Source organism: Marmota monax, unplaced genomic scaffold (assembly GCF_021218885.2).
Source record: "Marmota monax isolate L192 unplaced genomic scaffold, Marmota_monax_Labrador192_F-V1.1 WCK01_AAM20220418_F8-fsc00010, whole genome shotgun sequence".
NCBI lineage: Eukaryota > Metazoa > Chordata > Mammalia > Rodentia > Sciuridae > Marmota > Marmota monax.
Window position 1 is genome coordinate 23342465 of NW_026692321.1, and position 16428 is coordinate 23358892.

General features: G+C 35.1%; 1 protein-coding gene across 1 annotated transcript in view; it reads right to left on the minus strand.

The window, feature by feature from the left end:
• Positions 1-16428, minus strand: part of Memo1 (mediator of cell motility 1) — a 123470-nt gene that overhangs the window by 68880 nt on the left and 38162 nt on the right. The window contains exon 2 of the mRNA XM_046441585.2: positions 1801-1882. Within this exon, the coding sequence (XP_046297541.1) occupies positions 1801-1882 (82 nt within the window). The remainder of the gene's footprint in view (positions 1-1800; positions 1883-16428) is intronic.

Consider the following 16428-nt stretch of genomic DNA (forward strand, 5'->3'; position numbering starts at 1 on the left):
TTCTGTCCTATTGTAATAAGCCTCCTGAATTGGACTCCCTGTTCTCACACATTATGTCTACAAAGCAGCAAGACTAATTCTTCTCAAACCTAAATCAGATCACGTCATTCTACTGCTCAAAGCTTGTCATGACTGCATTATCATTCAGAATACAAACCAAAGTCCTAGGACAATCTCAAAGTCTCTTCATGATCTAGCCCCTTGCTGCCTATCTCATGTATACTCTTCCCTTTGTACAGGCAGAGTATCTCTTACTTATCTCATGCTTGGGACCAGAATTGTTTCTGATTCTTTCAAATTTGAGGAAATTTGCATATGCATGATAAAATATTTTAGAGGTGAGCTCCAAGCCTCAATATGAAATTCATGTATGTCTTATACACACTTTATACACATAGGCTGAAGGGTTTTGTTTTATTTGCAGTACTAAGAACTGAACCCAGGACCCACATGTGCTAAGCAAGTCCACATGTGCTAACCAAGTGTTCTACCACCAACTTGTTTTTTTGTTGTTGTTGTGGGGGTTTTTTGTTTTGGGGTTTTTGTTTGTTTTTGCTTTTTTGCTTTTGGAAGACTTTAAATTTGGGGGGGTCAAGCTAAATTGTTAAGGCTGGCCTCTAACTTGCAATCCCCCTTGCCTCAGCCTCCCAATTAGCTGAGATTACAGGGATGTACTACCACACTCAACTCTAAAGGTAACTTTATACAATATTTTCAGCATGCCTGTGTCTTCACAACTCGATGCATGAGGTCAAAGTTTTTCTTTGGTGGCATTACATCAGGGGTCAAGAGTTTCAGATTTTGGATTTTAGATTTCTGGATTAGGGATGTTCGACTGGACATGCTTCTTCAACTATAATGACAGCCTGCTTTCCCTTAAACACACTAAACACACTCCTCTCCTGCCTTAGAGCATTGGTGCTTGCTTCAAGGGATACTTCTCCCAGGTATATGCACAACTTGTCCACTCATATCATTCAAAGTCAAAAGTTACCGTATCAAGGAGCCTTTTTTTTTCTTTTTTCTTCCATCTATGTAAAATAGCAACTCCCTATATACACTGTCACTCTGAACCCTCTTATTTGCTTTACTAATCTTCTTAGCACCCACCAGAACCCAACATAGAATAAAATTATTATACTGTTTTCTGCTTATCTTTCCCAAGTACTGACACATAAGGACCACAAGAATACAACACTTTTTTTTGAGGGGTGGGGGGAGTCCTGGGGATTGAATTCAGGGGTACTCAACCACTGAGCCACATTCCCAGCCTTATTTTGTATTTTATTTAGAGACAGGATCTCACTGATTTGCTTAGTGCCTCTCCATTGCTAAGGCTAGCTTTCATCCTCCTGCCTCCACATCCTGAGCCCGCTGAGATTACAGGCATGCGCCACCGCGCCCAGCTAATAATACAATTTTGATTTATTCAAAAAGCAGCACTAGGATAAGCAACTAGAATTTAGTCTGTTACATAGTTGCTGAATGACTAAGTCACAGCAAGTCATTTTGCTAAAAATTATTAAAAGATCCACTCATTTAATTTTTTTAATTAAATTTAACTTAATTGCTGGGTTTCACCCCCAGCACAGCCCAAAAAAAAGTCACTCTTATTACCAGAAATAAATTTTGAAATTACTGCATTTAAGGAATAAAGCAACTAATTCCTTTACTTTTTTAGTTTATATGAAAATCAGAGGAATTGTGAAAAATATAATATCTTCAATTTATGTTATAGATACTCATTTTTTATTAATAATAGACATGAAAAGTGTTGAATAAAGACCCTTTAAAACTTACGGTGCAATAATGGCTCTAGCAGGTCTTTTTGTCGACTGTACTTGTGAGAGCCAACCTTCTAGCTGTGCATTCAGCTGCGGTCCTATAAAAACACAAAGAGTAAAATTGGAGTCAGCAAAGCAAGGTCCTACAGATAACCACGCATGGCACAAAGCCCTGTCTGAATCTATACAGTAGGAAAATACCTTAGTGGGCAGTGGGATCACCAGTCTGGATGCTAACGTTTGAATTTACCAATTGCAAGGTCTCCAGCAAGCCACATAAGGTATTGATTAAACAAAATTTGTTTTTATCTATTTACTATTTACAACTATCTTTATTTCAGAGCAACAACAATGTGATTTACAATTTGAGGTGATATTTAATCAAAATAGAACAGAAAGCAGAAGACTAACTACATAAAGAAAAAATAATTAACTGAAATATATTTTAGAGTATCAAAACCTGCGTTTAGTTGGTCACTGAAATGATACCTACAGAAGCATTAACTCCCACACTCACGAATCTTTTCTTCCATCCCATTTCAACACTTACTCCCATGATCAGATTATTAACTAATAACTACACAATCTCAAAAATCTCAATTTCAAACATCTCATTATCTTTCCTTCCTCTCTTTCCAGTTCATTCCCAGAAATCTGTTGACTCTAACAGATCCTACAACTTTCTTCATCCTCTTATGTTTTCACTTCTGACCTAGTCTGAGACTTGATAACCTATCTCTATACTCATTCCTTAATCTATAGCCTCACAGCTTTGTTCTCTTCTCCCTCATAGTCAAAAAATAATTTAAAATCAACTTTCCACTAAATACAGTACTCCTACCTGAACAATGAGACTGAAGCAAGAAACACAATAATATAATTTTTTTTTGGTATGTTTGTTTATTTTTGTGATGCTGAAGATTAAACCCAGGGTCTCACACATGCTAGGCACACACTCCACCACTAGATTACATTCCCAGTTCTATAACTTTAAAATTATAACCAGAAATTTCAGTCAACCCCTAGCAATGCTCGTTAATCATATCACATGAACTTAGTTAATTTGCTCTCTCATTTTTAAGATGAAGAATTATAAACCAGGTGTGGTAGTGACTTCCTATAAGCCCAAAAACTAGGAGGAGCCCAAGTTGGAGAACTGTCTGGGGAACTTCCCAAGACACTGTCTCAAAATAAAATTTAAATAAACTGGACGAGGCAGCATACTTTTAATCCCAGAGACTCAAGAGGCTGAGGCAGAAAGAACATCAGTTTGAGGTTAGCCTCTGTAATTTAGACGCTGTCTCAAAGTAAAAAGGGCTGGGGATGTAGCTCAGAAATAGTTGGCTCCTAGGTTCAATTCCCAGTACCACACAAACTCAAAAAAGAGAGAGAATGAATTATAGATTCTTCTTTCACCCTCAGCCTCAAATACCTCCTTCTTCATCCCTTTCTCAGTGTCAGGAGATAAGTTTTTCATTTTGTGAAGGCAAAACAATCAAATGTAGGATAGCCAACCATTTTTATTTGCCTAAAACTTGCCCAGTTTTAGCACTTGAAATACTGCTTCTTAGAAAATCTCTCAATCCTAAACAAACCTGGGTTATTAATGACCCTCAATTCAAAAATAACCTCTTCATCTACAGCCACTTACTCTGTTTTCCCTCTTGTTTCAATTTCAACAAATTGCCCTTGTTCCTATCAAAAGCCAAACACATTCCCTACACACTGAATTCCACTGTTTTTCTTACTCAAGAATTCTGCTCCCATAACTGTTCCTAGTCTCCTGCATCAACCTTGTCCTTTTGTCCTTGATCATTATCACTAGAATGCAAATATACAATACCAGCATTGATCAATTTCCCTTCAACTACCACCCATTTCTTTGGCCCCCTTTAAAATAAATTTCTTTGAAGGGATGTCCTTATCTCCTTTCCCCGATCCCCACCCATTTTGATTTAAAATTTTTAAGAAATGTGCTGTCCAGCTGAACCCAAACTTTTGGGCTCAAGTAATCCTTCTGTATCAGCCTTTCTAGTAGCTGGGGCTACAAGCACATGTCACTGCACTAGGATTTCTTTTTTAAATTTTAACCATTAAATATTTAAACATTACAAATGAATCTAGATAATAGTATAACAAGCACCCAAGTACTCACTGCCCAAATTAATTAAATCTTAACATTCTATCTTATTAAGATCTTGTTCCATTAAGAAATAAAAGTACTATTGGCTAATTTCGTTTTTGCATCCCTCCACAGAGGTAAACCACTTTCTGACTTTGGTGTTTATCATTCCATTATACTTTTACTGCACATGTATCCATAAATAATATGTGGTATTTTTTCTGCATGTTTTTAAACATCATAAATATAACATATAATCCATCTACAACTTTAAAAACTCAATAATATTTTTAAAATTATTCAAGCTGATACACATGTAGTTCAAGATTATTTGTTTTCAATGTTATATAGTATGATTTATTGTAAGAAATACACCAAAATTTATCTCTTTACTCTTCTTTCCCCAGATACTTTGGTTGTTTCCAACATTTCATTGAATAGACAATACTACAAGTAGTGTTAAATTTCTCTAGGACCTATCTAGAGTATAAACACTAGCACAGAAGATATGCACATCTTTAAATCTACTAGAATTTTCCCACAAATAAAAATTTTAAATATGAAGCTTAACTCTTTGTATACTTTCCCTACCACCCCCTTTTCTTACAGCATTTTTTTAAATTTATTGGTTCTTTTTAGTTTTATATGACACCAGGATCCATTTTGATATAATTATATAAGCACGGAGTGTATCTTATTCTAGTTAACAGTCTCATTCTTAGGGATGTGCATGATGGTGAGATTCATTGTGTTGTTTTCATATGTGTACATGGGAAATTTTTGTCAGACTCATTCTGTTTTTCACCTTGGAGCATTTTCTTTCTTTTCTTTTCTTTCCCTTTCTCTTCTTTCCCTCCCTCCCTCCCTCTCCCCCCCTCTTTCTTTCTTTCTTTCTCTGGGTGCACTTAACCACTGAGTCCCATCCCCAGCCCTTTTCTATATTTTATTTAAAGACAGGAACCCAATGAGTTGCTTAGGACCTCTGCTAAATTGCTGAGACTGACTTTGAACTTGTGACTCTCCTGCCTCAGCCTCCCACTGGGACTACAGGTGGGCACAACCATACCTGAGAGCATTTTCTTTATGACACTTTTGAGTTCTTTCTGGGCCCCTTAGAGAGGTATGTATATCTGTTTAAAAGTTAAGTGAGCCTTCAGAGCCTTCAGCCAGCAACCCAGGATTGTTTCTCAAGAATCTACTAGCCATTTCTTTTAAATGAGATCAAGGAGGATGATGCTCTCTAGCTTCCAGTTTCTGTGGAAGTATAGAAACCTAAGGGGCAGGCCACCTTGCTTCAAGTTGCAAAATTTCCTATCATAAAGATCATTTTCCTGGGCTGGGGCTGTAGCTTGGTGGCAGAGCACTTGCCTAGCATGTGTGAGGCACTGGGTTCCATCCTCAGCACCACTTAAAAATAAATAAATAAATAAAAATAAAGGCATTCTGTCCATCTATAACTAGAAAAAATTTTTTAAAAGATCAGTTTACTTAGGATAAAAGTCAGTTAGTTAGTCACCCCGATTATCAAGTGAATTTAACATGAACTGTGACAAATGGTTTTATCCAGTCCTCTTGAGTATAACTGTTTATTCTGAGAACATGTATGTAATGGGTCATTATCTGCTTGGCTATATATAAGAGTGAACTTTCTCTTGGTCTTTGAAATCTTTTAGCAGACTGCCTATGATGCACATCACATTCCAGTTTAATGCTTATTCAATAATAAATTGTTTCCTTTCTCTTCTACTTTTGAAGAGAGATTTTATAAGGTAGGCAAGAGACTTTGGTTTTAATTTTATTTCTCCAACATAAGTAATATTAAGTTCCCATTTTCCTTCACCCTTACCATTATTTCAAACTTTCAGAAATTTCTTTTTTTTTAATTTTTTTTAATTTAATTTTTAGCTTTTTGCGGACACAACATCTTTGTTTGTATGTGGTGCTGAGGCTCGAACCCGGGCCGCACGCATGCCAGGCAAGCGTGCTACCACTTGAGCCACATCCCCAGCCCCAGAAATTTATTTCTTTATAATTTGTATGTCACTAATATCTACTGAGATTAAGCATATTCTTTTTAAATATTTTTAGTTGTAGGTGGACATAATATCTTTATTTTATTTATTTTTCTGTGGTGCTAAGGATCAAACCCAATGCCTCACATGTGCTAGGCAAGCACTTTACCACTGAGCTAAAACCCCAGCCCCAGATTAAGCATATTCTAATTTGGAATTTCTTCTGAATATATTAAGGTCTATAAGAATAAACAAGGACTGGGGTTGTAGCTTAGCAGTAGAGTGCTCGCTAGCACATGAGAGACCCTGGGTTCGATCCTCAGCACCACATAAAAAATAAATAAATAAAATGAAGGTATTGTGTCCAACTACAACTAAAAAATAAAATATTTAAAAAAATAATAATAAATGAGATAGGGCTGGGCTGGTTCTCAGTAGTAGCGCACTTGCTAGGCATATGTGAGGCACTGGGTTCGATTCTAAGCACAGCATATAAATAAATAAAATAAAGATCTATCAAGAACTTAAAAAATAAAAATATTTTTTTAAAAAATAAGATAAGTTTACAATGGACAGTTCACTTTATAAGTTGCCAAAGTACAAAAAGAGACTGACTCTGCGTTTAAATGATTACTTTATCCTAAAATTTTAATTTAGTAAGTTACCAAAAAATCGTACATTATATTAACCCAGGGAAGTCCATGAACTATAGTCACATTATGAAAACCTAACTCACTACAATGTTCTGTTATTTTTCACTGTAAGGCAGACCAACTGAAATTCATTAAGCACAAGCATTTGGAAACTTCCCACTACAACAGTTTTTGAGAATCTTTACCGACTACAACTATCTCATCTAATTTTTAAAATAAATAAAAAGGAAGGCTGAATATGTAGTACAGTGGTAGAATGTCTGTTTAGCATTCACAAATCCCTGAGTTCAGTCTCCTCTACCATTAAAAATAAATAAATACATAAATATCAACAAAAATAAATAAGAAGTTCTGGGGATAAACCCAATGGTAAAGTACATGCTTAGCATGTACCTGGCCCTGGGTTTGATGCCCAGTACACTCAGAATAAACAAACAAATGACAATTTAGCAGATTTCCCCAAATCCTTTTTCTCATTCCCGATGCCTTACAATGACATTTAATATGTGTATTTAAAATAGATTGCCATACTATTTACAAAACTAGTATCTTATTTTTAAGTATACCCTGAGGGATATTGTTTTGTTTTTAACGTATCTGATATAGTGTTCCTCACACAGGACAAAAACATGCCCTTGGTACTACATCCTACGGAACGCAAGAAATGGCATAGTAAGTCTGACCCAGAACCCATTCAGAAGAGTACTATCTCAACATACACACATAATAATAATAATAATATAATAATAACAAATAACACTTGCTGTAAAGAACATTGCTCTTCTTGATATACATTTCAAAGGTTGGCTAAATCAAAATATCTTGGATTCCTTATCCATTCATTTCTTTAAACATTTTCACTGTATTTTTACTGTTATTTTCATTGTAAGGCAGACCAACTGAAATTCATTAAGCACAGAGACAGGAACCCAATGAGTTGCTTAGGACCTCTGCTAAATTGCTGAGACTGACTTTGAACTCGTGATTCTCCTGCTTCAGCCTCACGCTATAATTCTATAGTTCAGAATACAACCACACAGAACAATTAATTATCCCAGGGAAGAGGCTTCAGTGTGTACCAACCAACTCTTAGATTTCCCCAATTGCAAGTCTTCACTTTTCTGCTTACTCACAGACTCTCAAATACCAATTCTACTGTCATCACACCTAAAAGGGTGGCAAATTTGGAGCAGATCGTTTACAAAACTATAATCCAAAAATTGAGTTAGCCAGATCCATGTGAGACTCCGCTAATTTGAATTCTCTATATATACAATTTCCTTCCCCTATCAAACAATGTCCCTACAAATCCCTTGTTAACTCCTAAAGTTATCATATCTAAAGTATTTTTAAAATCAAAGCATTGATTTTTATTTGCTTTTTTCTTTTTGGGGGGGTACTGGGGATTGAACTCAGGGGCACTATGCCACTGAGCCACATCCCCAGCCCTATTTTGTATTTTATTCAGAGACAGGGTCTCACTGAGTTGCTTAGCACTCACTTTTGCTGAGGCTGACTTTGAACTCCCGACCCTTCTGTCTCAGCCTCCTCAGCCTCTGGGATTACAGGCATGTGCCACCACACCCGGCTTTATTTGCTAGATTTTTCATTTTTGAAAAAGCATGTTCTGTATAGAAAACCTGGGAAATGCAGAATGGAAAAGGGAAGACCATTATCACATATTTACAAAATCATCAAAATTAATATCTCCTAAATTTCCTTCTAGTATTTAAAGGGATATACAATTCTATGCCTATTTTTATACCTATAGCATAACATAAATATTTTCCTACATTGTAAACTCTTCAAAGACATTTTATGACTAAATGATATTTCATTATGTGAATGGATCAGTGCTTTCTTAAACATTAATATAAAATATATTTAGTCTTTCAATTTTCCATGTTGTTATAGACAATTCTATATTATGTATCTGTTTATAAAGGTTTTTCAAAATACAAAAATTATTTTTTAAGATTCTCAGAAAATTCCTATGTAAATCTGTATGGGGAGTATGGGATTACTTGGGTGGAATCCAGGGGTGCTCTACTACTTAAAACACATCCCCATTCTTCTTTTTTTCTTTCTTTTTAATTTTATGACAGGGTTTCCTAAGTTGCTGAGGCTGGTTTCAAACTAAGGCTCTTCCTGCCTCTGCCTCCTGAGGAACTGGAATTACTGGTGTTTACCAATTACTGGTATGTACTGTGCACCTGGCAGTATTATTCTTTAAAAGATTTTGATACATTCAAAAGGTTATCCAAGGGGCTGGGGTTGTGGCTCAGCAGTGGAGTGCTTGTATAAGGCACTGAGTTTGATTCTCAGCACTGCATATAATATATAAAATAAAACATCCATCCAACAACTAAAATGTTTTTTAAATGTCACCCAAAATTGTTTCCATTCATATTCATGCAACATGTATCACAAAGCCTACTTTACCATGAATCTTACCACTCTCCTCAAAGTAATATTTTAAAGGATTAATTCACTTATCCAATTCCCTCATTTGATGAAAATTAAAATCTAATGCCCTACTCCCCAATAATAGTTGGCATTCCAAAATAAATATTCAAAGCAATTATAATTTTTTAAGAAAAAGGTATTTTGGCTCTAAGATTTATTTTCTCCTTAGAGAAAAGTAGATGGTCCATGCAACAGCAACATAATTACTGAGTCTTCTTGCAGCCACAAGTTAGCACTTACTAATATTTACAGAGCAACTATCAGTCTTATAGAAGACACAAAGTTTGTTGTGCTGCTGTTTTAAATTATCCACAATGCTAAGGATTTTTAAATGTGCCTGCCATTAAATCTTTTTAACTAATGGGGTATAACTTTTCATCCTTTTAGAAATTATAATTTTTACCCCTATAATAGTCAAGAGGTAGTCTACAGGTCAGAATCACTTGCTGTGTTTACTTAATAGAGATCCCTAGGTCTTACCACAAGGCTATGTCATCACCATCTCTGGGGATGCACCAGGAATTTTTAACAAGCTCTCCAGGTGATTCAGATAAACATTCAAATGTGAAGCCCACTGCCAAAAAGAAATATATTTGTACATGCTATGATGAATACAGCTAACAGACTTCTAGAAGGTTTATGACTGAGATTTTTTTACTGTAATAAATCACTTTATCCATTAATTGGCAATAAGCACATGAATTATAATTCTAAACTACTTTGAAGCCATAGTGACCTCCAATGTTTCTTAAGATTTACATAAGCTTACTTTCATAGTGTTTTTAGACTCTCACTTCTATCAATCTGTCAAAAAACCCCTGAACACAGAGGAAAATAAACATTCATAAAAACTAAGTATTCCTCAAACTCAAAATCATTTTTTAAATCTTGTTTTAGTCTAAAAATTCATGAGGATGTTATAGACTGACAACATCCATATTTATTTCAAAACTCCCCAACCTCCTCCATGTACCTATCTGGCAATTTAAAGGGAGGATTCAAAAAAGATGCCCTATTTAATCTCTGTCACAGGGTTCAGGAATTTTTAACAAGCTGATAGAGGATGACATGAATCTGGACCATACAAAATCATGGCCAAAAATGACAGAAATGCTTCAAGTTAGGTCTACAATACTTCCTAATGCATATCTAAACAGGAATCATTTTTTTCCAATTTTAGCTAGTACATTTATTTCTTCTCTGTTTCTTTGGGTTACAATGAGCCAGGTGGTACTAGTGAATCTGGATAATTTGGTACCAAATCCGAAAATATAACCCATGGAGGGGGGAAAAAACAAGTCTGCTTCACTGGAAAGAATCAGGACTAGGATAACCCTTCCCACACAAAGTAAGATTTCTCATGCAATTGCTTAAAAGAAAAATTTTTTTAAATAAAATAAAAGGAAAAAATAATTTTCATTTTTATATATTTCCACCACAAATGTATTGACATCCTTACTCTATTCTGTGTAGTACATATTTCCTTTTTTAAGGGTTTCCACTCACAGAATTTGATTTAGGGGAAAAAAAAAAAAGTGGATAAGGTCCAGAAGACTATACCAAGTGAAATGGGGTAAGAGGTTGTTAACTACTGACATGTATAAACTAACAGAACAAAAGATGTGAAATAAAAAATACACTAGGTTATTAAATTATTGTGAATCCATAAAGTAGAATATTAAGCAAATGGAAAGCAATGAGGTAAAATTTTAGATACCTTTATGGAGGACCTTTTAATTGAGGAAGGAAAAAGCATGATGAAGAAAAGAAAGCAGGGCTGGGGTTGTGGCTCAGCGGTAGAGCGCTCGCCTAGCATGTGCAAGGACCTGGGTTCGATCCTCAGCACCCCTTAAGAAATAAAATAAAGATATTGTGTCCATCTACAACTAAAAAATAAATATTAAAAAAAGAAAGCACACCACATTGACATTATTTTGTGTGCACATGTCATACATAATTATTATACATTATATAATTATGTAACTGCTATTAAAATAGTAGATATTCCACTTATATAGAAGATCTCTGGAAAATCACAAAAGAAATGCACAAGAGTCACAGTGTCCTGAAAAGAGAATTAAAAGGGAAACTTTACTAATCTTACTATATACCCTTTTGTATCTGTTGTATTTAACACTACTTACAGTTACTACTTATCTAAAAAGTAATGAAAAATAAGGTATAATCACAAAGAATGATGTTATAGACATATCTTTACTGAACAGAAAAAAAGGCCTCTTGCACAGCACAATGGCACACAACTGTAATCCCAGCAACATGGCAGGCTGAGACAGGAGGATCACAAGTTTGAGGCCAGCAACTTAGCCAGATTCTGTCTCAAACTAGAAATAAAAAGGGATGGGGATGAAGCTCAGTGGTAGAGTGACCCCTGAGTTCAATTCCCAGTATCCCATAAAGAAAAAAGGTTTGCACATATCATGAAAACCTTTGATCTGTGGCTCTGGTGGACTGGCATATTTTACTTAGCATGATAGTCTAAAGATCCATCCATTTATTGGCAAATGTCATAAAGTCATTCTTCTTAATGGCTGAACAATACTTCATTGTGTATATATACCACATTTTCTTTATCCATTCATCTGTTGAAGGGCATCTAGTTTGGCTCCATAGCTTAGCTATTGTGAATTGAGCTGCTATAAACATTGATGTGGCTGCATCACTGTAGTATGCTAATTTTAAATCCTTTGGATATATTCCGAGGATTGGGATAAGTGGGTCAAATGATGGTTCCAATTCCTAGTTTTTTTGAGGAATCTCTAAACTGCTTTCACTAATAAGTAGTCCCACCAGCAATGAATGAGTATCCTTTTTTACCCCACATCCTCACCAACTGACACTTGTCTTAATAACTGCCATTCCGACTGCAGTAAGATGAAATCTTAAGAGTAGTTTTAATTTGCATTTCTCTAGTTGCTAAAGATGTTGGACATTTTTTCACATATTTGTTGACCATTCATACTTCTTCTTTTGAGAAGTGTCTGTTCAGTTCCTTTGCCCATTTATTAATTGAGTTATTTGGGAGTTTTTTTGGTGTTACGGTTTTTGAGTTCCTTATTAATACCCATCTGAGGTGCAGGCAGCAAAGATTCTCAGCAAATATTTTTGCTGATATGTGGAAGCTAATACACAATAGGGGGAGGGGAATAGAAAGTCAGTAGATTAGACAATGGGGAATAAAGGTTTGGGACAGGGAATAGGAACAAGAAAGACAGTGGGAATGAAGCTAACATAATTATATCCTATGTATATATGTGAATTCACCATACACCACAGTGAATCCTATCATCGTGTACATCCACAAGAAGGGGGTCCTAATTATAATAAGATATATTACATGCTTGTATAACTATATCAAAATGGATTCTACTGTCATGTATAACTAAAAAGAACCAATAATTTTCTTAAAAATGCTATAGTAAATAACAAACCATTGTTAGACAGTAACCAGACAACACCTATATTAATAATCTAGCTAAAAAAATGCATAAAACCAAACGGTTGAGAATTGTTATTTGACCAATAAAATATGCATTACAGTAAATAATATATATGACCAATGTGACAAGTTTCCCTAGTAGCAAAAATGGATTTCCTCCTTCTACTTCACTTTAAGTCCTCACCAAATTTCTGGTAAAACAAATCAAAGAACAAGAAAAGATTCTACAAAAGAATGATCCTGAAAAGAGTCAAGGCACTCAACTTCTTACTAATATTTTCCCTTACAATTCTTCTCCAATGAACAAACTGGAGTTTTTTGGGGTTTTGTTTATTTGTTTGTGGTGCTGGGGATTGAACCCGGGGCTTTGTGCATGTGAGACAGGCACTCTACCAACTGAACTATATCTCCAGCCCTTCAATCTTTTTTTTTTTTAATTGAGTTATTCTCTACTCTGACTTCTTCAGCCTTTTTAAGTCAAACTGCCCTTTTAAGTAATTAACTATAGTGTAATGCTATTCATGTTTGTATGCATTTGCTGTGACTTGTTTGAGGCTTGTGTCTTGTCTTTCACAAAGCCTTGGCACTGCATATACCATCTCATCCATCTACAGAACTATATTTCTGATTGAGCAAACATACACTAAAGACAAAAGGAATCCCAGCAAGTTCTTCTCCTATAACTTGCCCAGAAACATGTCTAATGTGGACTGAGAGAGAGGTAGGTTATCACATAAGAAGAAAAAAAAAAAAAGAAAAGAAAACAGCTAACACAGCCATCACAATAAAATGTTTTCCAAGGAGTTCCAAGATTGACAATTTAGGGGGAAAAAATAAGTTGGGAAACTAAGTTGGAAGCTAATGGACACAGTTAAACATAGAATTTGAGTTGTATGTGCTTATCCACTCTGCCAAACCATGTCCATGTCTCTTTGGACTATTTTCACTGAACTGCTTGACTCAGAAGCAAAAACTGTTAATGTAAATGCTACCCAGATAGAAAAAGTACGTCCCCAATTCCCAGGAAATTATTCCAAAAAAGTTTGAGGACCTCAGTCAAGCTTAGGCACTAGCACCTCTAAGAGGCCTTAGACAATGCCACTGGCAACTTCTTTTAAACCACAGCTACCACAAAGCATCTATTTAAAAAATAAGAATCACCTCTCAAATCCCTCTGCACTTAGGCGAATTCTGTAAATTAACTAAATTAATAAATTAATATTCACCCAGTGTTAATCCTATAAGCCAAAATTTCTCAAAACTGTTAAGCAAAGCTTGAACAGAAAAGAGGTGAGTAAAGGAGTCAATGATAAGGGCTGGGGTTGTGGTTCAGTGCCAGAGCACTTGTCTAGCATATGTGAGGCACTGGGCACCACATAAATATAAATACAGATACTGTGTTCATCTACAACTAAAAATTTTTTTAAAAGAGTCAATGATAACAAAAACCAAGGGTTACTTGCCAAACAACTGTAGCATCAGCTACTTTGGAGGATTGCTTAAGCCCAGGAGACAAGTAGGGGTAACACAGCTAGACCCTATCTCTAACTAAATCAATAAATTAATAAATAAGACAATACAATAGGGGACAGTATCAATGACAAAGTTAAGAAAGACCATGTAGTCTGTTTTAAGTTGGAGACACAGCAGTTAAAGTGGAAAAAAAAAATGGGTAAGAGTCATCTGAAGGAAGATAGACTTGATAATGACAAGCACAAATGCTAAACCAGTCTTAAGGTATGAATGTGATCACAGAAGTAAGAAGATAAGTCAGTAAGGGAGGAAAAAGAGCTCCAAATCCAAGGGAAAACACAGTGCAAGGACAGCAAAGAGATGAGATCATCAAGATTATTAATAGAATCTGATGCCCTGAAGTGAATCAGAACAATGGGAACAGAAAAAATGCCAATGAATAGAGTTGGTAATTATGAGGAATTAGTAACTTACAGCAACTACTTTTTGGTGGATGGGGGTAAAAGCTGAGTTTACAAGTAGTTACAGACAAAAAAGAGGGGAAAAAATGGAGGAGGCAACTCAAAACTAATTTCAAGAAGGAACTGAAGACAATTAAAACGGCCTCCTTTTTCTTAATGTCTACATCTCCCAATGTAAAGTTACTCCCATTACTCAAATATAATTCATTAATCTTGTGAACCTTAGGCACTAGCAATCACATTTTATATCTCACAACAAAGAAAGTCATCTATTAATGTCTCAGGAAAGTCAATATTCCAATATATAATGTGTCCAGAACTGTATCCAAATAGATGGCAAATAACCTGAATCTGAAAGTGCTTTTTTTTTAAAGATAAACACTCTTAAAAGATTTTTCTCTTCATACTCACTTTAAATATATAGTTCAGACTAACAATCCTAAAGCTAGCTCTATAAACTCAAGCCAATATTTCATGTCAAAAAGGAGAATGTAATTTAAAATGCTAGCATTTGGTGTTGCCAGCACAGCTTTCATCTAAGGACATCAAAGCAACTTTTAAACATCTACTAATTATGGTCTTCTTAAACTATCCTATTAACTTTAGCAGAATACAAGAATGAACATGATCACACAAAATGTAATATGAAATGTCATCAATGTTCAGTAATTAAAATACACTGGAATAACATCATCATTTTGAATAAAGCACTTCAGAAGGAAAAGTAAAATCTCAATTTAAGCATCATAAAACTTCCAGGAAAACTCAGAAAAAAGAACCAATTTTTTAATTCTGTTAAATAAAAAGTTTGCTAAGCAAATACTATGAATAAGGTAGCAAATAACACAAAAACATACTATTTCTAGCTAATATTGATATACCTGATGTTCAGTTTTAAAAGGTGGCAACAATATGGCAGGAAAACACTGCAAAGTGGGAGGACAGAAAACCCAGCATTTATAGTATACCTATACAACAAGTCAGGCACATCACTAGGTTCTTTAAAATGTTTTTAGACTGGGGTTGCAACTTAGTATTAGAGTATAAGCTTAGTATGTATGTACATACAAAGTCCTAAATTTGATTCACAGCACCACCAAAAAAAATTTTTTTAACTCATGTTTTTAAAGAAATGTGTATATGTGTATGTAATGTGTGCATATATGTATGTAATACATATAATCTTGGTTAACAGAAAACTTATGACATAGTTATTATCATCTCTAGTTTACAAATAAACAGAAAATTCAAGTTTAGTCAAGATCATACAGCTAATAAACAGCAAAGCCAAGATTCAAGTCATGTTGGTCTGACTCTGAACTGGGGGGTTCTCCCACTACTTCACACATCTAAGAGCTAAGCAATCTGGGTTCTAGTCCTAACCTTCCTACTAACCAAATCTGTGCTTCAACCTCATCTTCTTTAAAATAATGAGGACAGATTTAATTATACCTATAATTCTAAGTTATTATAATACACTCACAGTTAAACTATTAATGTTTAAAGAAGAAAATTATAAACATACACTTACTTTATACTAGATACATATTTTTCCTGTCTTCACATTCAATATAAAATACTGGCTCTTCCTGGGTCAAGCTTAAGTCAACTTTGAACTAAAACTTGGACTAAAACTATATCATGGGCTACCCTATTTTTCAGGACTCTGGACACAGGCTAAAGCTACACATTGGTCATACTGGCTCTCCAGACTGTTGACTGCCATCTCTTGGGACTTGTCAGCCTCCATAATCATATGAGCCAATTCCTTGTAGTAAATCTTCACTGTTCTAAGTAGATCCTCCTTCCCCCACCCTGACACACAACCTACTGTTTCTGTTTCTCTAAAGAACACTAGCTAAGGGTCTGGGGATGTGGCTCAAGTGGTAGCACGCTCACCTGGCATGCGCGGGGTTGCTGGGTTCGATCCTCAGCACCACATAAAAATAAAATAAAGACGTTGTGTCCACCAAAAACTAAAAAAATAAATATTCTCTCTC